The sequence below is a fragment of the Lissotriton helveticus genome, chromosome 7 (assembly GCF_964261635.1).
Source record: "Lissotriton helveticus chromosome 7, aLisHel1.1, whole genome shotgun sequence".
Classification (NCBI taxonomy): domain Eukaryota; kingdom Metazoa; phylum Chordata; class Amphibia; order Caudata; family Salamandridae; genus Lissotriton; species Lissotriton helveticus.
Genome location: NC_136068.1, coordinates 103,265,316 through 103,292,609, shown reverse-complemented (window position 1 = coordinate 103,292,609; position 27,294 = coordinate 103,265,316). Strand labels below are relative to the sequence as shown.

General features: G+C 46.7%; 1 protein-coding gene across 1 annotated transcript in view; it reads left to right on the top strand.

Annotated features, from left to right (window-relative positions):
• Positions 1–27,091, top strand: part of LOC144768954 (uncharacterized) — a 78,578-nt gene extending 51,487 nt beyond the window's left edge. Inside the window, exon 14 of the mRNA XM_078652954.1 lies at positions 26,085–27,091. Within this exon, the coding sequence (XP_078509080.1) occupies positions 26,085–26,269 (185 nt within the window). The 3' untranslated portion in view covers positions 26,270–27,091. The remainder of the gene's footprint in view (positions 1–26,084) is intronic.
• The last annotated feature ends 203 nt before the right edge of the window (positions 27,092–27,294 follow it).

The window sequence follows — 27,294 nt, the reverse complement described above, 5'->3', positions numbered from 1 at the left end:
ATGGTAAAGGTAGAGATAAGCTCCTCACTACAAGAGTGGAGGATGCTAACAATTACCAGGTCCTGAAGAATACACTGGTTGATGGGTTTGGTTTAACCACTGAGCAGTACAGGTTGCTGTTCAGAGACACCCAGAAAACTCAGTCTCAGGACTGGTCTGATTTTGTGGATTGTGCCACTAAGGCTTTGGAGGGCTGGTTGCTGGGTAGCAAGGTTACAGATTACACAGGATTGTATAATCTAATGATGAGAGAACAAATTTTGAACAATTGTCAGAACCAGTTGCTGCACCAGCACCTTGTTGATTCAGATCTGACCTCTCCCCAAGAATTGGGAAAGAAGGCAGACAAATGGGTCAGGACAAGGATCAAGCAGAACCAGAACCAGAACCAGGGTGGTCAGAAGAAAGCAGACCAGAAGGGTAATGTTAAGAATGAGCAAAATGACCAGAAGTCTTCACCAGGTCCCCAACAAACCAAAGAGGGTGGGGGTCAGGCTTCCCAGAAGAAGAAGACTCAAGAAGGCCAGTCAAAAAGGTGGTGCCAGTACTGCAAAAGTAAATCTCACTGGTTTAGTGAGTGCACCAAAAGAGGAGGACAAACTCCTGCCACTACAGCTCCTAAAGCAACTGCACCCCCTAGTACAGTCAGTAGTGGTAGTGTCACTCCCAAGGCATTAGTTGGGTTAACCTTGGGTACTGAGGGGTCTGACAACTTAGTTGGCACACTCACTCAGGCTGTCCTTGTCTGTACAGGGGATATGGATATGTCCCCTGAGATAAGTCCCAATACTTTGGGCAAATACAGGCAGACACCTTTGATTAATGGCAAAATGGCTCAGGCCTATAGGGACACTTGTGCCAGTGTCACCATGGTGACACCTAACTTTGTGGACCCTGGACAGATCATGCCAGGTACTGATTTCCTGGTGACCAATGCCAGCAATGTCACTACTAGTCATAGTGTGGCAATTGTGGCTTTCTCCTGGGGTGGAGTGAAGGGACAAAAGAAAGTTGTAGTCAGTTCAGACCTCCCAGTTGATTGTTTGTTGGGCAATGATTTGGAGTCATCACAATGGTCAGAAGTGGAGCAGAGGACTCACATGGAGATGTTAGGCTTGCCAGCACATGTGCTTGCTGTGACTAGGTCACAGGCCAGAAGATGCCCCACTGAACAGGTGCTGGATCCTGAAATTATGGACCAGACACCTTCCAAGAAGAAGAGCAGTAAGGGTAAGGCTGTGCCTTCCCCCTTGCCCCAGGTTGAGGATCAAGTCTCTGAGGAGGCTGATCTAGAAGAGCTGAGGGAAACTGAGCCTAAAGAGCTTGAACTTGATCAAGTTGAGTTTCTGGGCTCAGGGGGACCCTCCAGAGCAGACCTGGGGAAGGAACAGTTGAGCTGCCCTTCCCTTGAACCCCTCAGACAGCAGGCTGCTGCTGAGGCTGCAGGGAATGCCACAGGTGCCCACAGGGTATACTGGGAAGATGGACTCCTGTACTCTGAGTCAAGAGACCCCAAGCCTGGTGCAACCAGGAGGCTGGTCATCCCCTTGTCTCTGAGAGGTTTCCTTCTCACCTTGGCCCATGAGATTCCCCTTGCAGGTCATTTAGGTCAGACAAAGACTTGGGACAGGCTTGTCTCACACTTTCACTGGCCCCATATGAATGAGAATACCAAGGAGTTTTGTCGCTCATGTGTCACTTGCCAAGCCAGTGGTAAGTCAGGTGGCACAACAAAGGCCCCCCTCATACCACTACCTGTGGTGGGGGTTCCCTTTGAAAGAGTGGGGATTGACATTGTTGGTCCAATGGAACCCCAGACAGCATCAGGACACAAGTTTATACTGGTGGTGGTGGACCATGCCACCAGGTATCCTGAGGCTATTCCCCTTAGGACCACTACAGCCCCTGTAGTGGCAAGAGCCCTAGTTGGAGTGTTCTCCAGAGTGGGTTTCCCTAAGGAGGTCGTTTCTGACAGAGGTACAAACTTCATGTCAGGATATCTGACTGCCATGTGGAAAGAGTGTGGTGTGAACTACAAGTTCACCACACCCTATCATCCACAATGCAATGGGCTTGTTGAGAGATTCAACAGGACCCTGAAAGGGATGATTCATGGACTACCTGAACCTCTTAGGAGAAGATGGGATGTCCTGATCCCCTGCCTCTTGTTTGCTTACAGAGAGGTCCCACAGAAGGGGGTTGGCTACAGCCCTTTTGAGCTTCTGTATGGGCATCCTGTAAGGGGACCCCTGTGTTTGGTGAAGGAAGGATGGGAGAGACCTCTCAAAAAGCCTGCAACCAACATAGTGGACTATGTACTTGGTCTCCGCTCCAGGATGGCTGAGTATATGGAAAAGGCATCTAAAAACCTTGAGGCCAGCCAGGAACTTCAAAAAGCTTGGCATGACCAAAAGGCTGTACTGACTGTGTACCAGCCAGGACAGAAGGTGTGGGTGCTGGAGCCAGTGGCCCCAGCAGCTCTGAAAGACAAATGGTCTGGGCCCCACACCATCATTGAGCAAAAGGGAGAGGTTACCTACTTGGTGGACCTTGGAACTCCCAGGAGCCCTCTCAGAGTGCTTCATGTTAACAGGCTCAAGGCATATGTTGACAGGAAGGACATGAGCTTGCTCATGGCCACAGATGAGGGACAGGAGGAAGAGAGTGACCCTCTCCCAGACCTGCTCACTCAGAATCCTGATGATGGGTCAGTTGATGGTGTTGTCTTTTGTGGCAGCCTCACTGAACATCAGCAACAGGATTGCAGGCAAGTTCTGCAATCCTTTCGACATATGTTCTCTCTGACACCCAGCCAAACTGATTGGTGTACCCATGATGTTGACACTGGAGACAGTCTGCCTGTCAAGAGTAAAATCTACAGACAGCCTGATCATGTTAGAGACTGCATCAAAACTGAAGTGCAGAAAATGTTGGAACTGGGAGTCATTGAGCCCTCAGATAGCCCTTGGGCTAGCCCAGTAGTTCTAGTGCCAAAGCCTCACACCCAGGGTGGTAAGAGAGAGATGAGGTTTTGCGTAGACTACAGAGGCCTCAATGCAGTCACTAAGACTGATGCCCACCCAATACCAAGAGCAGATGAGCTTATAGATAGATTGGCTTCTGCCAACTTCTTAAGCACATTTGATTTGACAGCTGGGTATTGGCAAATCAGGTTAGCTGAGGAAGCCAAACCCAAGACAGCATTTTCTACCCCTGGAGGGCATTATCAATTTGTGGTAATGCCCTTTGGACTGAAAAATGCACCTGCCACCTTCCAAAGGTTGGTGAATCAAGTCCTCACTGGGCTGGATGACTTCTGTGCAGCTTATCTTGACGATATTGCTGTCTTTAGCTCCACCTGGGAGGATCACCTGGTCCACCTGAGGAAAGTGTTAGAGGCCCTGCAAAAGGCAGGCCTCACTATCAAGGCCACAAAGTGCCAGATAGGGCAGTCACAGGTTGTATACCTGGGCCACCTTGTAGGTGGAGGCCAGGTTCAGCCACTGGAGAGTAAGATACAGGCCATCAAGGACTGGACTCCTCCAATCACCCAGACTCAGGTTCGAGCTTTCTTGGGCCTGACTGGGTACTATAGGAAGTTTGTCAGAAATTATGGGTCCATAGTGACCCCCCTTAATGACCTGACAAGCAAAAAGATGCCAAAGAAAGTTCAGTGGACAGCAAGCTGTCAGAAAGCATTCAATGACCTAAAGCAGGCCATGTGCACAGCACCTATCCTCAAGAGTCCAGATTACTCCAAGCCATTCATTGTCCAAACAGATGCTTCTGAGTTGGGTGTGGGAGCTGTTCTGTCTCAACTGAATTTTGATGGTAATGATCAGCCTATTGCTTTCATTAGTAGAAGGTTGACACCCATAGAGAAAAATTGGTCAGCTATTGAGAGGGAGGCCTTTGCTGTGGTCTGGGCCCTGAAGAAGCTGAGGGCCTACTTGTTTGGCACTCACTTCACCATTCAGACAGACCATAAGCCCCTCTTGTGGCTAAATCAGATGAAGGGTGAAAACCCCAAACTGCTTAGGTGGTCCATTTCCCTACAGGGGATGGATTTTACAGTGGAGCATAGACCTGGGACTGATCACAGCAATGCTGATGGGCTCTCCAGGTATTTCCACTTAGAGCAAGAAGACTCACCTGGTCAAGGTTAGTTTATTGTCCCAAAGTTTGGGGGGGGGTCATGTAGGAGAGTAGGGTCTGCAATCCTATGATCACCCAGATTTTTGCTTTTTGCTGCACTGGTTTACGACTTTCCCTGGCTGTGGGCCTGCTAATCAGACCCACAGCCTAGCTGTTCTCTCTATCCAAATTGTACTCAGGTACTGAATTGGCCCTGGGCCCTCTCCAAGTCCCTGTACCCAGGGCTGAGGTGCACCCAGAAGTCTCCCAGGGGCTGAAGCATGTATTATGCCACCCCTGGATTGACTAACTAAAACTGACACAACTGGCTGCACGACAGCTGGGGCAAGGTGGTGTACTCACCCTTTGCTTTAGATATAGTATACCTATATCTAACCCTAAAATGGACACACAGATCTCCTATCAGTCACTCCTATGGCAGGCCTTAACAATCCTGAAGGCAGAGTGCTTGGAATCGTGTGAGATGGTGCTCTGGCATGAGCTGAGCCTGTCTGCGGCTTTCGGGATCTATCCCTTAGCCGTTTCCATGATATCGCATACCATATACTCTTAAGTGCATTATAATCCTCGCGGTTAAGTGCCAACTCTGGTATCGCTTTATCAAAACATGTCGAGTAAGGTGTCATACGAATTGGAATACTAACCCCTCGCCAATTCTGGCGACGGGGTTAGCATTCCACCCTTCTAGAGGGACACGACATGCATGTAACCTATAACCCGGTTAAAAGTCAGACAGAGCCTTAGCATCCACAAAATGGATGCTGCCACCGAGACACAAGTCTGCCCTCCTGCTGCTGGGAGTCCTCCCAGAGCAGGAGATAAGGACAAAGGGTTTCCTGCCAGGGGCGGTGCCAGCACCGTCCCAGACAGGGTTTTGTGTATTGTAGGTAGGCAGGGCTTTAGAGGAAGGTGACTGCACGTGGCACCCCGGTGCTCACTGTGCATAGGCTGGCTGGAACCAGTTCCAGGGGCACTCCAGCCCCTGGCCTGGGGAAAAGCCCGCCAAGGAAGTGGGTGTAACCACCCCCCTCCTGGTCCCACCCATAGGGCAGGACCTAGTCGCGTGCCAGCCCCCTTTTCCCAGATAAAGGTAGAGACTGGCCCCCTTCCAAATCAGATCATCTTTGGAATCAAGACACGACTTTCTGCGAAAGGACTTCAAGATTTCCTTCTTCAAGATTCTCCCTTGTGACTAAGGAGTAGTCACCCTGCATCCGCAGGCACCATCTAAAGAACACTGCGGTCTGCTGTAAGTCCTTCCTCCGGAATCCGACTGCCCAGCTCGACGAGAACCGGCTTCCCTGGCACCTCTGACCTCTACCCACCTCTACAGCCCAGCTGAGAACCGTGGGTGCGACGAGACCTCAAGGGACCGGCCATCTTCAAGACTGCCCGACTTCTTTCCAGCAAGCCCGCCGAGTAGTCTACTGGTGAGTGCTTTGGGGTCCGAGAAGCCCCGACTCTGAGCAGCTCCAGCTCCGAAGTGCAGCCCCCCAGCATCTCCACGATCTGCGTGGGGCCCTTCTGCTTTCCGCTGCTCACCGCGTTGTTTGGCTACTAGCCCGTTGGCTGGTGGCCTTCCTGACGACGCCCGACGACATTTCTGCTGCTGGTCTGGTTGCTCCAGACTGGCCCTTGCTCCCTTCCAGAAGAGGAGCACCCCGGACCCTCCTGGTCCACTCAAGACGCCATTTTGGGTCCACCGCGTGGGCTTGAATTAGCCAAGGCTTGTTGCCCAATCCTGGGTAACTTCGACGCCGACGACTTCATCCTTCGTGGGACAGCTCGCACCTCCATCCTGGTCGCCGACAACGCCTCCTGGTCCGAGAGACTGCAGAGCCCAGCAGCGCCCACTCACCTGACTGCGGTGACTTCGCCCGGTGCCATCCTGGTGCCCACTTAATCACTGGCTAGTGATTCAAGAACTTGGTCCCCTCTGCTTTCAGGTTTTCTTCTTCCTTGATCCAGGCTTGGATCCATCGAACTTTTCTTCACTGGTCGCCTGCCAGCAACTTCTTCCTTCCAGGCTCCTGGTCCGGCAACGAGATCCCCGACGTCTTTTCAGACCTATGCAGCTGCAGCCCCTGGGCTAGGTAACTTCGGCACTCCGGTGTCCCAGCATAGCCTCACTATCCAAGGGTCAGGATCCACTGTCGTTTTCTTCCCACCAGGTCGGGTTCGCCCGTGAACACTAACTTTGCCTTTACTAGCCTCCATAGACTTTGTCCCGCATCCCGCGTGAGAGTGCACACTCTGCACCCGAGTCCCCTGGGTCTCCTAGTAGTAATCTAACGATTCCCTAGTCCAGTCCTAGCGATTCCAAAGCCTATTAGAACTGTTACTTACCTGCTAGTAATTCGCATTCCACTTTTAAAGTATATGGTTTTTCGTGCCCCTCGGGCATTTGTGTATAACGTGCTAACTTAAAGTATTTTCGTAAGAGTTTTGTTGTGTGCTTAGCTCCCTGTCTCATAAAGAGCCAGGGTAGTCTTGTTATAAATAAATACACTGTTTATTTTCATAACAACTTGTGTGGTGTCCTTTCACTGGGTGTTCAAGGGGTAATGTGATGGTAAAACAGCTGGCTTAACACGCCCTCTAGAGTCTTAGCCTTAGACTGCTCGTATCCATGCTACTAGGGTAGCTGGTCTATAAGGTTGACTTACAACCAATCATCAATAAGGGTTGTTTGGACTTATATATAGTGATCACTAGAATAGTGAGCACTGCACATCAGGCCAACTTCTCACACTGAGGCTCCTGGCAGGAAGGTTCTAGAGGGAGGTGGTAGCTGATTGGCTACCTTTGGAAATTTGGTCCTTTTTACAAAAGGACATAGATAGGCTACTAAGGCAAGGCCCTTAGGCCTATTTTTCTCTATGTATGTCTATAGGACATTACTTTTCTATTACCGGGGCTCCCATCTCGACGACGGGGAATGATTCAGGCATGTGAATCTATGAAAGACACCAATACTGGATAACTGCTGTTACAGGTAAGTAACGCATTTCTACCCTTGGACTGGACCGACCACTTTGCTATCCCTAACTCCTTGCTCAGCGTACTTCCAACAAAACAAACTCAACACAAAAGAGAAGACTAAACCTTCAGATTATTCAAAGACTTCTCCTTAGACAAAATAATGTTTGAACTCATCTCTCATCCCATCAACTCTACATCCAACGGCACACCCTTCTAAACAACTTCTACTATTGTATGGAAATCTGTGGGAACGTCCATGCCCCAATTATAACACACAAGAGCAATCTAAAGCCTCTGGCACTATGGTATTCTAAACACCTTGATGAAATAAATAATCCATCCACAGACAGGAAAGAACATGGGGAAAAAGCCTCCTGATGTCCTCTCGATACTGACGGTCCTCCATACCATCACTGTCAAGGAAGTCAGCAACAGAAGCAGAAAACTGTACAAAACAATCAAGCATTGCTTCAACCCCTTGCCAGACTCACCTATGCCACACTCCACAGAAAAGTGCAATGCCATCAACCTCTTCTTTTTTAAAATATCTTTAAATCTGTTTTTTATGCATCAAATAGTAAACAACATTGCAGAGCAGTAGGCAGAATATTAAGAAAGACCATACCATATCCCATAACCAACACAAACACAAGACATCCTCACTTCCCTGCCTACCTCCTCAGAGTTCCCCAATGACGTCCTCTACTCAATAGTGATGAATTCTCAGAGCAGAGGGGCCCTGCCTGTTCTCCTACTTACTATCTGTGCTTTCCCTGGAGATTCCCTCAACTATAGGGGCCATCAGTTCCTGTAGAATACCTGCCCATTCGAAACAGTCCTCTTCTACCTTTTCATCCTTCCAGACTTCACACATCAATTGCACCTCAGCCAGGGCCCACTCACTCATATCCCTACTCCATTGTGTGAATGTAGGCACGCTCGGGACATCCATCTCATGGCTATTCTATGATTCACCAGTACAAGGCCTAGCACTGCAAATTTATAATACACTCTACTGCCACCTAAAATTCCATGGTGAACTTATCTGGCCCCGGGGCTCATTAACCTCTTCTTGAGTGAAATATTATGGAAGATCCAACAGCACATCAATGATACCAAGCCTGTTTCATCCCTCACATCCACCCCTTCCCATAGGGTCCTGCCATGCTCAGCCTTCAAAGCCCTGTCTCTCCCAGATGTGGCTGACATACAACTCCTTCAAATCCACTTCTTATGAACAAGTTCTGTTACCATCGTCCTTCATCAAAGCTCTTTGGGGATGCTCTCTTAACCCTGCTTACCACTGTCAATGCCTCCCTATTTCAAGCCATCTTCCCAGAAGCTCCTAAGAGTTGCCAAATGTTTTCACGCTTAAAGAACCCACACTAAACCCTGATGAACTCACCAGCTTTTGGCCCATCACTCACCTACCATTCATCAGGAACACATTGAAAAAATATGCCTTTGTTCAACTCCAACAGCAAATCAATACTAACCATCCCCTGCATGACTACCTGTCTCATGCTGCGGCATGAGACTGCCACCTTACACATCGTAGACGATGCCCTTTTGACTACAGATGACGATGACTCCTGCCTCCTGATATTCCTGGACCTCTCATCTGCCTTCGACACAGTCGACCATTCCACCCTTACACACACTGAGTCACAAATGGGATTAACTGGCAATGTCCTTCACTGATTTTCCTTCTACTTTCCAACCAATACCAGTTTATTCACATGGGCACCTCCAGGTCACAAATGATTCCTATCAAATGTTGAGTCCCCCAGGGTTTTATACTGTCTCTTATCTTCTTCAACCTGTACATGGACTCGCTTGGTGCTCAACTCACAGATAACATAGATCAATCAGTATTTTCACCAGCGGAAATCCCCGAACGTCATCTACGTATGTGTTCATTTAATTAACCTAAATTAGTTATGTGATTCTTGTACCATCTTGCATTACGTGTTTCCCTTTTTCTTAAATTTAGACTATACAACTTGAATGACTTGTACCAAAACTTTACTCATATGCCATATAAATTGGCTATTTCAAGCATTGTGTCATTAAAAGGAACAGTAACATAACAAATTGACATATTTACCATGAAAGACAAAAACATTTAGTTCATTATTAGAAGCAAACCTAGAATGTAAATCTAGAAATTAATCTGATACAATCAAGAAACCGCACACGAAGCAGTGGATTAATACATTCTAAACAGGAGACTCACTAGACATTACATGCATGTCATAGACCCAACGGATATTGCATGTTCTGATTGTCCTATTGACTAAGCCAATTATTCCATATAATAGATCTTCTATTCCCTACTATACTCGTCTGTGTATCGGGACCTGTCCACTTTATCTCCTCGATACTACTTTAGTGTATGGTCCTTGAAAGGTCAGAGTGAAGGTATGGTAATTCTAGTCTAGGCCTCTTAATTACACTTAGACTTTCGGTCCTTTAACCCCTTCCATGCTGATGACGGCCCCCGGCCGTCATGCATCACGGTGGGCGTGTGCTGATGACGGCTGGGGGCCGTCATGATCCCGCCCACTCTTCAAAACGGCCGCACAGGTGCAGAGTCGCGGCCGCGCCCAAGGGGTTAACATAATTTTTAAAGGTGGTCACTCTTGGCCTCAGGAAATTATGTGCTGATGTGTTTCGACCTTCATAGTGGGACCAGGAACTGTTTGATGGAAGGTCTTCCAGCAAACAAAGCTGCCACTACGAGCATCGGAACTGCCATAATTGCTGAGGAGCCTTCAAGAGAGAAGAAACATACCTTGAAGCCTAGAAAGAAAAGCTGCAAATAAAGGGGAAATAAAGAAAAGAGCGTGAAGACATTGCAACTCCTTCACGGATAGACCTCCCTTCCTAACACTTGTCCACGAACTATTGTGGCACATTTCCGTGTCCTACAAAAAGTTTACCCAGCCCTGAGGAAGAGGTGCTTATAATTCTATCTTCAACGTACTAAGGACTTCAGGAAGTCACCTCAGTCTTTGTGTCTTTCAGTGCCCGTCTTAAGGGTTTTCCCCTTTCCAAGCAGGGGATTGCTCGTTGGATTATCAACGCTATCAAGTATTGTCACTGAGCAGCGGGCAAACCCCTTGAAGGTCGAGTCTGTGCTCATTCCACAAGGGCGATTTCTTCTTTGACAGCCCTCTTTGCGGGAGTTCCTATACGGGAGATCTGCATAGCAGCAACCTGGAGCAGTACTCATACATTTACAAGACATTACTGCCTGGATTCGTCAACGCAGTGACACAGCAGTGAGCCAGGCAGTCCTGAGGAACCTCTTTCATTAAGTGGTGACCTTTCCCTTTCAACCCTACTACCGTCTTTCTGTTTACGCTCTTTGCACATATTTTGAAGTTCATTTGCTGGTTTCTTCCTTATGCTTATAAATATGTTTAGTGACCATTGACTTTTGGTTCTAATTGTTAATAATGGATAAATAAGGAATCAAGGTTCCAAAAATGTGATCATAACTAGTAGCTACTCTGATTCAAGCATGGGAATCTATGAAAGTTCCAATACTTGAGTAAGAAAACAAGTTACTTGCCTGTAACTTTGGTTCTCCAGTATTGTAAACGTTCATATATTTCCATGCAACCCACCTTCCTCCCCAGCTCAGCCTTCAGCATCTTCAGTTATCGGATTACACAACGGCTACGAAAATCTGAGGGTCTGAGGTTCTCTCAGGAAGGTTCTAGAGGGTGAGACTAATCTGATTGGTTGTTCATTTTATTTGGTCTCTTTTACAAAAAGAGATGGATATGTTACAAAACTAGAATGGGCCTAGGCCTAGTTTCTTTTTTTGTAATGGTTGTTATTGCTATTTTATGTATACCGTGGTTTCCCATCTCGACGATGGGGAATGATTCAAGCATGGGACTCTATGAAAGTTCCAATACTGGAGTAAGCGGGAGTGCTAAAAGTAAAATCCAAGAGCACAGCATAAAGGAACAAAGTAAGATTTCAAGGACCAGCTAGAAGTACTGCTGCGACTGCCGGACACGGGTCTAGATCGGACATATACACTGATTGGAATAAGTACATTCACAGAATACACTGGAGGTGTCTTATTGCAGTTTGAGTTACTTCTACGCTTTGGAGGCCACGTATACTACATATGAAATGGGGTAACATAGATACTCTTTACTGGCCTAAGACCTCTTCTCTGGAGATCACGTCCATAAGAAGGACGTTTTGCATTGATTACATACTACCGGATTCAATCCATTGGCACACATACTTCATTACTCTTTTTTTGCCCTAAAGAAGCCCTTGTTAGGGTGAAATACGTTGGCTGTTTCTACAGCTGTACAAAGAGCTTGTGAAAAATGAAGACATGCAACAAAACCAACAACTGTTTAGTGAACATTACTGTGCATACTCTGTAATTTGCGGATCATGTGTATCTACCTTCTCTATATATCTGTTTGTGGTCATGTGGCAGCTGACCATTTGAGGTGGGCAATAAGAGTACAAAGCACATTACGTGACTAGCCTAGGTAGTGCAGCAGCGTCAACCCTGCTGCCTCTTTTCTTTGTTGAGCACAGCTAGAAGTACAAAGAGAACAGATTATGATTTAATAAAGAGGAATTGTTTCTTACCACTAACTTTTGTTCTCTCATAGTGGAATTTCTATTATAGTCATAAGAGCTGAATAGTCCTCTCAAGTGCTGTAACCTGGAGGAGATTTTTAAATATATCTTCTTAAGTGTAGTGTTTTGCCTTTCTTCAGGAAGACCTGCAAAGACACCTAAGAAAGAGACAGATGAGCCAGCCTTTTTACCTAGGCTACAATGGCCAGATTCTTCATAACAAAGACAAAAAAAGGGCCAGAATAAAGTAGGGGAGGATAATTTGAAATGATCTGCAAACAGCATAAATATCCCTCACAAACCCTTTTTATGATAGAGATGAAGCGGAGAAGGACAGAGTAGCCTCATAGGCTGTCAAAAAAAGACACTGTGCCTTTATGAACTCAGATACCACCAGTATCCCATCATGCACAGCAGATGGCAGTAACTTCAGTTCTTTTTGAAGGCTATGTGAACCGATATCGATTATAGGAATACCTCTGTTCATTCCACAGGGGAGGGAGGAGGGTCGCATATGACTATAATGGAAATTCCGTTACGAGAACAGGAGTTGCAGGTAAGAAACTATTCCTTCTCTCGTAGTGGATTTCCATTTAAAGTCATAAGCCCGGAATAGAGTAGCAAGCCCATCCCCATATAGCACAGTGGGGTAGACAGAAGATAATCTGGAAAGGTCAAGCAAAGAGATTTCTGAGGGAAGCCTGCCCTACTTGAGCATCTGCGCAAGCGTCAGAATCTAGGCAGTAGGGCTTTGTGAACATATGTATTGATTTCCAGGTAGCTGCGCTACAGATTTCGGGAATATGGATATTGCATAGTAAAGCAGCAGGAGCTGCCTTCCCCCTAGTGAAGTGCACAACAAAATGCAAGACACTATCCGTCGTGAAATGAATTGCTTGGAGGTAGCTAGCCCAGTACAGACTGGACCGTAGTTGATAAACAATTGGTATGATTTGCAGATGGCTGTTGTTTTGCCTAAACAGACTTTTAGAACTCTCCTCATAACCAGTGAATGAAGAGTTATTTCCGCTGGAGTAGAGGGAGTCTGAAAGAACGTAGGTAATGAGATTGTCTGGTTGACATGGAAGTCTGATACCACATTAGGGAGGAACTTTGGGTGAGTTCTCATAACTACTTTGCTAGAAGGAAATACAGTGTTTGGTTCATGAGAGCAGAGAGCTTGGATCTCGCTAACCCTGCGGGCAGATGTCGTTGTCACAAGGAAAGTGGTTTTACATGACCGGTGTTGGAGAGAACCTTGTGTATTGGTTCGAAGGCGTCCTGCATAAGGCATGAAAGTACTATATTAAGCTCCCATGGAGGGGAAGGATGTATGATGGGAGGTAAAACCTTCTTCAAACCCTCTATGAAATCCTTGACTGGGATTCTGGAAAAAGAGGTTTGTGAAGGACATTTTCGGTAGGCAGTAAGAAATGCCAGATGAACCTTTTATAGAAGAGAATTGCAATCCAGATTTCCCCAAATGGAGCAAGTATTTAAGGATGACATCTTCCTGGCAAGTGGGAGGGTCCTTGTTCTTAGATGAACACCATATGCAAATTCTCTTCCATTTGAAGGCATATGCAGAACGTGTGGAGGCCCGCTTAGCTGCTTTGAGGATCCTCATGCAGTCCTGCGGCAGATTTAAATGTCTACACCACACTAGATCAGGAGCCATGCTCCCAAATTCAAAGAAAGATTAGGGTGGCCCATCTGACCACCGAATTTCGTCAGTAGGTCTGGTCTGCATGGCAGCTTTAGATATGGACGGACAGACTGGTAAAGGAGGTCCGTGACCCACCATTGATGTGGCCACTCCGGTGCTTTGAGGATCATCTTGATTATGGATTGGGACAACTTGATGAGGACTACTAGACCAGGGGAATCGGCGGAATCGGCGGAAAAGCGTAGAGAAATTTGTCAGACCTCTTGCTCCATAGTACATTCCCCAGAGTCCCTGGCTGGAAGACCCGTGTTGTGAAGCTTTGGCATTTGCTGTTTTCTGCGGTAGCGACCAAGTTAATGACCGCAGTTCCCCACCGTTGAAAGATGTGTTGGAAGATGTTGCTGTTTAAGACCCACTTGTGGTTTTCTTGCAGGAATCTGCTGAGGAGTCTGGTTGAGCATTTTGGACACCTGGAAGCTGAATTGCTCTGATCGTGAGGCCCCTGGCTAGAAGCCGCTTCCAGATCTTCTGGAACTCGTGTGACAAGGGCCTGGACTTTATCCCTCCTTGCTTGTTGAGGTAGTACATGGTTGTGGTGTTGTCTTGCCTGAAAAAGCAGGGAATGGGATGTGAATTACGGATGAAACGCTTTCAACGCCAGATGGACTGCACGTAGCTCGAGGAGATTGATATGGCATGCCGATTCTCTCTCTGACCAGTTGCCCTTGATTTGGAGGTGATCCATGTGGGCTCCACATCCCAGTAGCGGTGCATCCGTAGCTATGGTTTAAGGAGGTATCTCCTAATGAAATAGGTTACCTCGCAGGAGATTGGTTGGAGAACACCGCCAACTTCAGGGACCGCTTCGCATGGAGGGATAGTTGTATTTTGTCTTCCCAATTGTCAGTTTGTCAGACTGGTACTCGAGACATTCCTGTAGAGGTTTCATGTTGAGACAGGCATTCGGTGTGAGAGAGATGCAGGAAGCCATTGAGCCAAGAAGGGAGGATACTGTTCTCACTGTTGGATGGGAAGCTTTTCATGAGAGCCTGACACTTCTGAAGGCTCAATAAGCATCTGTCTTTCAAAGGACACACTTTTCCCCTTTAGTGTTGATGGAGGCTCTAAGATAGCGTACGGTTTGAACTGGGACAAAGGCCAACTTGCTGTGGTTGATCTGAAGGTCTAACCTCTGTAGGAGATTATAAGTCAAATTGTAATGAAGCTGCGCTTCCTGAGACGTGGACACCTTAATTAGCCAATCATCTAGATATGGGAAGACTAATATCTTGTTTCTCCTGAGATGGGCAGCCACTACTGCCATACACTTGGAGAATGTCCTGGGTGCTGACTTCAGGCCAAATTGAAGAACTTGGTATTGAAAATGGTCCTGCCCCGCAATGAACCTCAGGAACTTTCTAAGCTTTCTGGTGATTGGTATATGAAAGTATGCGTCTTGAAGGTCGATGGAGCAGGGGTAAATTTAGTGTTATGCCAGCATTCTGAACTTTTCTCGCCAGATCCACTTGTTGGCTGTTTCGAGGTCAAGAATGGGTCTTAATTTGTCCTTGTTATCTTCTTGACGAGAAAGTACTTCGTCCTTGTTGTTGGTGAGAAACCGGTTCCATCACCAGCTTTTGTAAGAGGATATTGATCACCGCTCGTAACAGTGGAAGTTGAGAGCTGTGTGGTTTCAGAGGTTTGGACGGTGGAGGTCTGTTGAACCACAGGCATTATGCCTTGCGAACAATATTCAGTACCTAGGCGTCTTGTTTTATGTTTTGCCACATAATGTTGGATGCTTCCCCCCACTGGAGGGGGTAATAGAAGATGGGGAAGTAATAATTCAAGGTTTTGAACCCGAAGGTTGCTTGCCCCCTTGGAGCAGGCTGTTGGGTAGACCTCCATCTAGGCTGCCTTTGTTTATATTATTGGTAGGGACGTCTGTGCTGTTGTTGTGCACCGCTTTGTTGGCAGCCCTGAGACCAATGAGGGGTTTGAACCCTCTGGGAATAGAAGCGGCATATATAGTTGGAAAGATTTCTTCTTTTCCCTGGGTCTCTCCAAGCTCACAGCCTTCAGACTGGCCATTTATGTCTTCATCCGTGCAAGTAGTAGAACATCTGGGCTTCAAAATTATTTCCTACGCTTATGACACCCAGCTTATGTTCACCATCGGCCCTAATCCAGAAGGTGACAAAGTCTGTTTCTCCATGGGTATATTGGCAATTTCCAAATGGATGACTGATAACTGCCTCCAGTTGAATCCTGGAAAAACTGAAGTTATGCTACTGGGGAAAGCTTTGGCGGTCTGGTCAAACGAATGGTGGCCTTCACAGTTGGGTGTAGCCCCTGTTCCCAAACAAGGTGTCAAAAATCTTGGCCTAAAACGGGACCAATCGCTAACAATGAAGGATCATATAGCAGCTACGACGAGCTCTTGCTATTATAGCCTACGACTACTTCGTAAAATTCTCCCATACATGCCTACTAATCACTGCAGAACCTTGGTACAAGCAATGGTGATTAGTCGCTTAGACTATGGCAACGCCCTGCTGGCTGAAGTGGATGAGACCATGCTAAATAAATTACAGGTGATTCAGAATACAGCAGACAGAATGATTTTAAATATGCCAGCTGGCTCCCCCTCTGAAACCTTACTAAGAGAACCGCATTGGCTGCCAGTAAGGAAGAGATCCTTTTTTTAAATATGCTGCCTTACTTATAATGCTCTAAATGATAGAGGTCCTTACTATCTACGAAAGAAACTGGTAAAACACGTTCCAGGTAGAAATCTGAGATCTGGTACATTAGAACTTCTACAGATCACTCGTATACGCTTGAGCCGCACTGGGGGTAAAGCCTTTTTGTATATTGCTCCAAATTACTGGAATAGACTGCCCAAGGCCTTGCGGGACGCTCTGATTTACAGCACCTTTAGGAAACAACTAAAAGCCTTCTTGTTTTAAAATAGCCGCCGTCCTGACTTTCTGCTATTGGGTTTTCTCTAGGCAGCGCCGAGATGCCCCAGGGTGAGTCGTGCGCTAGAAAAGAATATATAACATAACATAACACACATTCATCATAGGCATGGGTGTCAAATAGAGTGGTACCAGAGAATAGCAGATTCAATACTCTTTGCTGCGATTCTGGCTTGAGGAATGTTAGGCGAAGTCAAGAGTATCTTCAAAGAGAGACGCTGTGGCAGTACTCGTGAGCAGCTAATAAGGAAGAGCCTGTTGCAGCACTAATATCCTGATCTGAGACCATCAATCCCTCATTCAGGATTTCCATGAAGTCTTCCCTCTTATCTTAGGTTCAGCTAACTGGTTCATGGATTCACACAGTGCCCTGTTGTATCTGTCTAGTAGGGCAGCTTTAAGTTTTGTTGCTACTCTCACGAGGACGTCTTGAAATGTGGTGACATCATCCTCTGGTGAAATACGTGGAGGTGGAGAGTCAGAAAGTGTTGGGCAATAACACCCAGTAGAAGTGGAGGATCTTGACTGAGAACGTGAATGATGATGATGGTGAGTTCACCCAGAAGATGTAGAAGTACGCCTTGAGCTGTGATGATGGCATCTAGAATGAGGGCACGGCCTGGAGAGAGATCTGGGTCTTGGAATGACCGGCACCGGTAGAGCTGGAGGTTGGTGGCGGAGGAGGTGGAGTTGGAGGTCATGGTAAAGGAGGTGGCGGAGGAGGTGGAGAAGATGGTTTAACCCCTGAAGATGGAGAATATGCTCTAGAGTACTCTGAATCCGGGGAGGTGTAGATAAGTCTTCCCTTTTTTTCCTAGCCTCCTGTAGTCTGGACAAAGCTGAGAGTTCTCAAAGTCGACGGACTTCAATGCCTCGACATAGACCTGCTTGTTGACGGTGAGCGCAGACGGCGCCTCGATGTAGGAGTATGCTTTGATGACGATCTTCCCGGGTTCCTCGACATTGACCTGGATCTGGACAACGACCTCGATGGACTCCTTGTTGTCGAGTGAGGTCCATGGGTCGACGGAGCAGTTGTCAACATCGATAGTCCTGGCCTCAACACTGATCTGTGGCATTTGCTCGACATCGAACCATGGATACACGGCGAACAGGTCGATGTCGTACCTCCCCTCGAAGTCGATGTCCTCAACCAAGACCAATGCCGTTTTCCTGGCACGCCTTCTAGAGACAGATGACAGAGCCCTGGTAGAGGTCTGACCCTCTCCTGGCCCTGAGGTCCCACCTTCAGACTGTGTCTGTAGTCGGCTCTGTTCCTCTGTACCATGAAGGCGAATATTCTCTTGGTCTCTCAGGGTGCGTCTTAAAATGACTCAGGAATATGCTCTTCTGGGAGGCAGATTATACACACCTCATGAGGATTGGTCTTGGACTTTCTCCCACAGTCTGGGCACTTGAGAAAAAGAGATGCAATTTTTCTGTCAAAATGCCCCTAATTTCTGTCAGAAAAAAGACAAAATAAACTACCCTAATTTCTGTCAGAAAAAAGACAAAATAAACTAGGGAGAGATCAAAGACGTAGAGCAAAAAGGGTGTGACCAAAATTCAGTCAATAATTTTGAAGAAAAAAAGGCAAATTTTGGACGAGCTCCATGCACCGGGGTCCTGTCAGCAGGAGCCAAAAAAAAGAACTGAAGTAACTGCACCTGATGTGCATAATGGGATACTGGTGGTATCTGGAATCTTATGGACACAGTGCCATAATGACAGCATATGAGGCTACTCTGTCCTGCCCCCCTTAGTCTCTATCATAGAAAAGGGTTTGTGAGGCATATTTACGCTGTTTGCAGATCATCTCAAATTATCCTCCACTGCTTTATCCTTGCCATTTTTGTCTTCATGATGAATAATCTGCCCATTGTAGCCTAGGTAAATAGACATGTCTCTTTCTTAAGGTGCCTTTGCAGTCCTTCCTGAAGAAAGGAGAAGAACTATTGTTACTTACCTGTAAACAGGTGGTTCTCCAGTATTGGTGTCTTTCATAGATTCACATGCTTGAATATTCCCCGTCGTCGAAGTGGGAGTCCCACGGTACATAAAAATAGCAATATTGCTAATATAACATAAATGATAATATCATAGAATAATAATAATAATAGAGATAATACACTGTAAAACCTCTAAATGGTAACTTCCATAGGAAGACATTACAAGAGAAAAAACTCATTTGTAACATATCAGAGTCCTTATGTTGGTCCAAACTGCAGCCAATCAGGCTCAAGCACCCTCTAGAACCTTCTCCTCAGAAGCTCAAGCCCTCAGATTTTCGTAGCACTAGTAATAATAGCGTATGAGGAGAAGAGAGCCTCTGAGGGGAGGAAGGGTGGGTCGCATGTGAATCTATGAAAGACACCAATACTGGAGAACCACCTGTTTACAGGTAAGTAACAATAGTTCTTCTCCAGTATTAGGGGTGTCTTTCATAGATTCACATGCTTGAATAGAATAGATAGCAGTAACTCCTTAGCACTGGGATTGCAAGCATCTTCACAAGAAGTAAACACATAGCTTAAAAGCATATAGCAATCACAGAAGAAAAAGGAGGAGGGAACAGAGGCTCACCTTATTTAAAGAGATGGCGAAGCACTGCTTGCCCCACTGCGGTATCCGCCTCGCTGATAGAATCCAAACAGTAATGTCTGGTAAAGGTGTGCCTATTCGACCACGTTGCCGCCCGGCAAATCTGGTGTAGAGGCACTCCGGCAAACAAGGCGGTGGAAGACGCCATCGCTCTCGTCGAATGCGCCTTCACAGGACACTGTAAAGGCTTGCCAGCTTGTTGATGACAGTAGGATATGGCTGCTGAGAGCCATCTTGCAAGTGTTTGTTTTGTCACTGAATGTCCCCTTCGCATTCTTCCATATGCTACAAAAAGTTGATCTGATTTGCGGAAAGGGGCAGTTCTTGAAATGTAAAACTTTAGACAACGGCTGATGTCTAAGGAATGAAGGCGTTGTTCTGCCGGTGACTGTGGATTCGGGAAGAAAGTCTTCAAGAAGACAGGTTCGTTCAGATGGAAATCTGTAGGCACTTTTGGCAAAAAAGAGGGATTGGTACGAAGAGATACTCCATCTGCTTTGAATTGCAAATAAGGAGGCTTGATTGTGAAAGCATGAAGATCGCTCACACGGCGAGAAGATGTTAGGGCCAAAAGCAAAACGACCTTCCAGGTAAGAAACTTGTTGTCTGCTCTGTGGATTGGCTCAAAAGGAGGCTTCATGAGCTGTGACAATACCACGTTGAGCTGCCATGCCGGAGGTGGGCGTCTGATAGGAGGAAACTTCCTGAAGAGACCTTTAAAGAATTGTCGGATAATTCTGGATGAGCAGAGAGAGGTTGAGCCATCATGTCTGAAACGTGAAATAGCTGCCAGAAAGACCCTCAAGGTGGCATGAGAGAGGCCAGACTGAGCAAGGCTTAGAAAGAAAGGCAACAGCTGTTCCGGGGCAGAAGTGAGTGGATGGACATTTGCTTCTGCGCACCAATGGCAAAACCGTTTCCACTTTAGTTTGTACGTTTGAACAGTTGAGGAAGCTCTAGCAGAAGCCAGAATCTCTCTGCATTCCTGGGGCATCTCTAAATTCGCGAATTCGAGGTATTCAGGTTCCATGCCCATAACTGAAGAGTGGTCGGGTCTGGATGGCAGACTTGGCCCTCGTCCATGGACAGAAGATCTGGACGTGGATGTAGACGAATGGGCGTGCATTGGGACAACAGAAGAAGTTCTGAGAACCAAGCCTGTCTGGGCCAACGCGGTGCGATCAGTATCAAGTGGCAGGGTTGCCTGCGCATCTTCCACAATGTCCTCGGCACCAATGGTATGGGAGGAAATGCATAGGCGAACAGGCCGCTCCAGTCCATGAGAAGGGCGTTGCCGCTGGACCCCGGATGAGGATGCCAGCTCGCAAAGGCGGGGCACTTCCGATTCAGTGGAGTGGCAAAAAGGTCCATCAGGGGACGACCCCAACGGCGGAACACCATGTCCAGAGTTTGTTGATGAAGCTCCCACTCGTGGGTCGATGATGTGGACCTGCTCAACGAATCCGCTAGGATGTTTGAAACCCCCGGCAGATGGACCGCCGTCAGGGAGATTCGATGACGAAGAGCCCAGTTCCAGATCTTCTGAGCTAGCCGAGACAAGGGCTGAGATCTTGTGCCGCCCTGTTTGTTCATGTAGTGCATGCTGGTTGTGTTGTCCGTTTGAACCAGCACGGACTCTCCTTGCACTACAGGCAGAAAAGATCTGAGAGCAAGGAAGATCGCCAGCAGCTCTAATCTGTTGATATGCCATGTTCGTTGTGACGGTGTCCACTTTCCTTTGATTGAAAGGTCTAGGAGATGAGCTCCCCAACCCTCCATGGATGCATCTGTGGTTAGTGTTAGATCCGGAGGAAGGGCCAGAAAGGAAACTCCTTCGTTTAGGTTGGATGGTTCTCTCCACCAAAGGAGACTGTCTTTCATGCGAGACGAGACTCTCACTAGATCGTTGAAGGATCCTGACACTTGGCGCCATTGCAGGTCTAGTTCCTCCTGAATGGGGCGAGTGCGGAGCCTGCAGTTCGGGAGTAGAGCGATGCAGGACGACGCCATCCCCAGAAAGGACTTCAACATGCGGACAGAAACTGACTGTTTTGAACGGATGAGGGTGACCAGACGTACTATCTTCACCTGTCGTTCTTGGGAAACGAAGGCTTTTGATAATTCCGTGTCGAGAATGGCACCCAGGAAGTTTCTCCTTTGTGATGGTGTTAAATGTGACTTGTCCACGTTGATGGTCAACCCCAGTGACTCGAAAGTCTGTAGGCAGAGACTTGTGTCGTGAGCCAGCTGTAGAGGAGACGGAGATTTCAGGAGGCAATCGTCCAGATAAGGAAAAATCTGCACTCCTTGAAGACGTAGATAAGCCATGACTGGGGCCAGGACCTTCGTGAAAACCCGAGGCGCCGAGCGCAGGCCAAAAGGCAGCACCTTGAATTGGTAATGGACAGTGCCTACCTTGAACCTTAGAAATTGGCGATGCTGTTGAAGAATCGGCACATGAAAATAGGCGTCTTGCAGATCTATCGTGGACAGGAAATCTCCGCTGCAGAGAAGCCGCAAGACTTCTGACAATGTGAGCATGCGGAAAGACTGCTGTTTCAGAAAGAAATTGAGCGCCCTCAAATCCAGTATAGGCCGCCACTCTCCCGTCTTCTTGGCAATGAGGAAAAAACGTGAGTAGAAACCTGTCCCTTGTTGTGATATAGGAACCACTTCGACTGCACCTTTTAGTATGAGAAGACGAACTTGATGTTGCAATTCTAGAAAATGGGGAGGTGGCGGGCCTGATGGCGGAGAATGAGGAGGAATCTCTGTGAACTCCAAGGCATGACCCTTGCGAACAATGTCCAATACCCATTGGTCCGATGTTATCAGAGACCATTGGGAATAAAACTGCGAGATTCTCCCTCCAACTCCTTGTGTGACATGAGAGTCACTGGCGTTTGTTGTTGGCACCCCTATAAGTAGGTTTTCCTTTATAGGGTCTTGACTGATTTTGGCGAGTAGACTGTTGGGAGGAGTAACGTTGATTGCCTTGGTTGAATTGGCGGTACTGAGTGTGTCCTCCTCGAAAAGTTGTGGAAGACGAACCTCTTCCACGGGCGCCACGAAAGGGCTGCTTCTTAAATTGTAAGGAGACTAGCGATTTTGCTGTATCGGTGTCCTTTTTAATTGACTCAAGCGCCTCGTCAATGTGAGCGCCAAAAAGAGATTCACCGTCATAGGGCATGTCGAGTATCTTCGACTGGACCTCTTGCCGGAAAGAAGTGGATTTAAGCCAGCCCTGGCGGCGGAGGGCCGCAGCACTGGCGAGGATGCGAAATCCCGTACTCGCCACATCAATCGCACAGTCAATCATTTCCTCTGACGCCCTCATGCCATCCTGGAGAACTTGTTGGGCTTCCGCTCTGGACGCTTCCGGTATTAGTGAAACGAATGCGGAAATATCAGACCACATTTGCCTGTCGAAACGACCTAGAATGGCCAATGCATTTGCAGCGCGTACAGACGTAGAGGACATGGTGGAAAATTTCTTCCCAATGGCGTCCAAACGTCGACCCTCTCTATCAGGTGGAGTAGTGAGAGGAGTTGCCGGATTACGGGATCGTCGCTGTGCCGCCTGTGTGACCACCGAGTCTGGTTTGGGATGTGACAGCAAACAAGCAGGTGAACCAGCCGGAGCCTTGTACTTCTTTTCCAGGCGAGGGACTTGTGCCGGCAAGGAGTTAGGAGAGTGCATAATCCTCATCCCTTCTTTCCATACAAATTCTATGATTGGTATGGTGTGAATTTGTTTGTACGGTTTGTTCTTGAAATCGTAGAGAAAGCAATCTTCTTGCCGCTGTTCTCTCGGCAATTTAAAGCGGTCCGCCGCTTTATTCATCAGCACATGGAAGCTTGCTGTATCAATGGAAGGCGAATCACCTGCCTCTGGCTGTTGCGGAGAAGGTGTCTGTATCCTATAGTCGTCGTATTCCGCCATATCTGGATCCTGCTCATCGTCAGTATCCTGGTGTAATTCCCCCTCTTCACTGTCCGACTCATCCACCCCGTGCGCACCAGGTTGCGGAATAAGAGGGGGGTTAGGGCGGGGAAGCTCTGGCAAAACAGGCTGCTCCAAAGACTGCGGATGCGTGGCAGGGCCGGAGTCCTCCGCAGGAGCGTGGCTTGGAGTACCTTGAGGGGTAGGCGGAAACCTTCGATTGTAGTCATCCAGCATATGCTGGAGGTTTGAAAACAAAGAAACTGGGAAAGATGCCATAGGAAACTGGACAAATTGGTCATCCGGTTGGACCACTTCCTCCACCTCCTCTTGGTCAGAACTGGAGTCTTGACATTTTATGATTAACTCCGATGGACTGTGAGCTTCATCGTTAACATCGTCCCCCATAGACCCAGTCTCGTGATCAGTAGCCATCAAAGGTGAGGGTAATTGGAGATCAGGAGGTGGCAACTGCAGAGAAGAATCCCTGCCAGAGGTCAAGGAAGGCAGTGGTACCAGAGGCATGGTGGCAAAAGAACCCAATCCTGAGAAGGAATCTGAACATGCCGCTGAGGAAATCGCCATCGTCGACGAGGTAGGGCCCACTGAGGGATTCGCCGTCGACGGTATCGTCGTCAACGAAACGTGCGTCGACGGAGACTTCTTTGCTGGGATCTGCGGAGACGTCAGCCTCGTCGACGGTGTCTTCGTCGACGGTATCTTCGTCGACGATACTTTAGTCGACGGCATCGTCGTCGACGGTACCTTCGTCGACGGTACCTTCGTCGATGGAACCGGCGTCGCCTTCTTCGACGACGACGCCGTCGTCGAGGAGCTGGTCGACGGAGCACTCGACGTCGACGGGGATCTCGTCGTCGGAACCGTTGCTTTCTTCGTCGACGAGGTGGTCGACGGAGAGGCTGACGTCGACGGGACCTTCGTCGACGATGAATCCTTCGACGTCGAAGAGGATTTCTTCGTCGACGGCAACTTCGTCGCCGACGAGACAATAGGGATCGTCGACGGAATCGTAGGAGCTCTCGTCGACGTTGAGGACGTCGACATCACCATCGTCGACGACGAGGAGGCAGACGTCGTCGTCACAGAGGTCGTCGACGAAGACAGCAAAGCCAATCTTGTGGACGGAACGGTCGTCGACGAGCCCGTCGATGACCTGGGAGTCAAGACTGTCAGAATACTGATAGAGCCTGGACAAGACGCCTGAGAGCCAGGTCTCGTGGGCGTTGACACAGAAGTCATAGGACCTGAAGATTGTGCCACAGGTAAAGCCAGCTTTTTCTTCTTCTGTAGAAAAGGAGAAGGTAAGTCCTGAGCACTCCCACGCTTGGAAGGGACAGTGGAACAGCCTGACTGAAGACTTACTGCGTCTGACAGAACATCTTCTTTATCTTGGAGGCGCTTCAACCATATAAGAAGACGACCTTCCCTGTCTCTGAGAGTCTTAGAAGGAAGAGCTCTACAGAATTTACATTCATCCACCTTGTGGTCAGGGTACAGGCAGTAAATACACTTTTGGTGGGGGTCCTTCTCAAACAACCGTAGTTTCCCACATGAAGAGCAAGCTCTAAACAAAGACTTCTTACTTGACATTCTGGAAGAAATAAGTTGAAAAGACAAAGTTTGAAGAAAAAACTGAGCAGAGCTCAGGGAGACTCCCTTCACACGACGTGCGGTAGAAAATCTGAGGGCTTGAGCTTCTGAGGAGAAGGTTCTAGAGGGTGCTTGAGCCTGATTGGCTGCAGTTTGGACCAACATAAGGACTCTGATATGTTACAAATGAGTTTTTTCTCTTGTAATGTCTTCCTATGGAAGTTACCATTTAGAGGTTTTACAGTGTATTATCTCTATTATTATTATTATTCTATGATATTATCATTTATGTTATATTAGCAATATTGCTATTTTTATGTACCGTGGGACTCCCACTTCGACGACGGGGAATATTCAAGCATGTGAATCTATGAAAGACACCCCTAATACTGGAGAAACTCTGCACTTAAGATATAAATATATATAACAACTACTACGGGGACTTCGCACATGAGCTGGACTATTCATCGTTTATGACTATAAATGGGAATCCCCTACGAGAGAAGTGTTGTGCTAAAAACCATTGAAAGCAAATGAGAAACTCAGAGACAGTATGGGAGGAAGAGCAGTGTGCACAACAGATAATACAGGAGAGGGTGGCAGCTTCCCCTGCTCTCTACCTGATACATTTTGAGGTAGATCCCCGAGCTGAAGAAAAAGATGCAGTTTAATAGTTAGGTGCCTGTAAACTGAACACTTGCTTCATCTCATTAAGGTGTCAGGCTTATGGGATGAAAGACTGGGTTTTGCAGAGAAAAATCCCTCTGGAGTGTTAAGGGACATGATCTGAAACATCTTTACTGTGGTGGGTTGGTCTAGGCTGCTAGAGCTCTAGGTCTGACACTGGTCTGGTCCTATCTAACGAGAGTTGTCACATTGAACAAGCATAGTGTAGAACTCTGCCAGCTTCACTCTAAAACACTAACACACACACACTCACTCACTCTGTGGCACTCTCTCTCCTTCTTGCTCTCGCTTTGGTTTTTTCAGATATCTGATCTCGTGGTACTGCTTAAAGAAATTAGATTTCTCTTTGACATGAATGAAGGGGCTAGTATTTAAAGTACTGCGTTACAAATGTTAGGAAACTCATTTATTAACACACAGCTGAAAAAAAAAATTCACTTTTATTTAGTTGGCAAATATTACAGTTATAATTTATATTTTAAAATTTTGAACATCTTACCCAGCATTGTAAACAGGAAATAACACATGGCTTTCTGTTGAAAAGAAATCACAAACTATCATTAAATTATTGTTAGCAAAATGGGGATGGGTGGCGTTTTTTTCTCATAGATAGGCACTTTGTCCTAGATGAAGATCATTTATTGTGAATCTTGAGCTTTAACCGCTAGACATCCCTTAACTATGAACAACTGTGCAATCATAAGACTGTTTGAACATTATGGCTATTACCAGTAATTTAGGGGTTATCATTGTGTGATGCTTGGTAAATATTATAAGAGTACATTATAAGAGTCTCTTGTACAAAGAATCACAATATAATATTATTTCTTTTAAGGACTGCAAGGCGTTCCTGGAACTAGCAGGGATGGTCGTGATGGAGCACATGGTGAGCCTGGCTTCCCAGGTGATTCTGGTACACCCGGTGCTGTTGGTGCTCAAGGGACTCCAGGAATTTGTGACACATCAGCATGCCAGGGGGCTGTTGCAGCAGTAAAATCTGGGAGTTCTAAAAATTCTTAATACGGAACCAACAGAGAAAAAGAGTGACTGAATATTGAACAAAACGTCGAGCTGTTTGACATTAAATCCTTTTTGAGATAAACGGACACATCTTCCTTCAATTGTACTTTAAAACATAAAATGGGACCTCTAAGAGTTATTCAGCTCGATGAAACAAGAACATATCAGATGAATGCAATTTGCCACAACATAAGATGCTTAAAACACGTTTGGCTTCTCTAAAACAAAATGTAACATTTGAATTAATTTTTGCCCCCACTGCTGAAGAAACCCAGGAAGGTGGCTCCATTTGATCCCAAATCACCAACCCTCTACATTTTTACTAAAGCTTGAATTCATTTTGTATAGGTGCCCGTTACTTGTGGTTTCAGACATTAATTTGCAGACTGAACATGAAGTGTTTACCATATCTTGCAAATATTAAATATCTCGCAAACAAACTTCTCAAGACCTGCAATACGTGTATATAAATAAAATTCAAAAGGGAGTTTTTGTATATGATCATGTTACAATAAATGATGTTCTACAACATTGTGCAGAAATTTGAATTAGACTGTCACAAACATTTACTGTAAGCCACATAAGTTATTTCAATATCTAAGCAGCAAAGTCGAGATCCTCCTTGGCATCAGTTTAAAGATTGTCATGTAATGTATAAAATACAGGTTTTTCCAAGGGCTTTAAAAAAATAAAAAATAAAAACCTTTGGTGAAATCTTAATATCAGGCATGCAAATCGAGGCATTCTATGGTGATCTACCAAACTCTAGGAAATTCTTTACTTTTGTATTGTGGAAAATAAATTGATGAAAACTTGTGAATATCCGTGATTTAAAAATAGTATTTATTTTTGGGTGATATTGTATGTACAATAAACCTGTTAGCATCATCTGTTGTAAGAAATGAATAAAGCCACTTTCAGTACACAAAAAACCCTTTATGTTCCAGACATCGTAGTTTGTTAACAAGTAACAGCATAACTTTCATATATGAAAATGCGCAGTGTGCATAAAAAATGATTGTTAC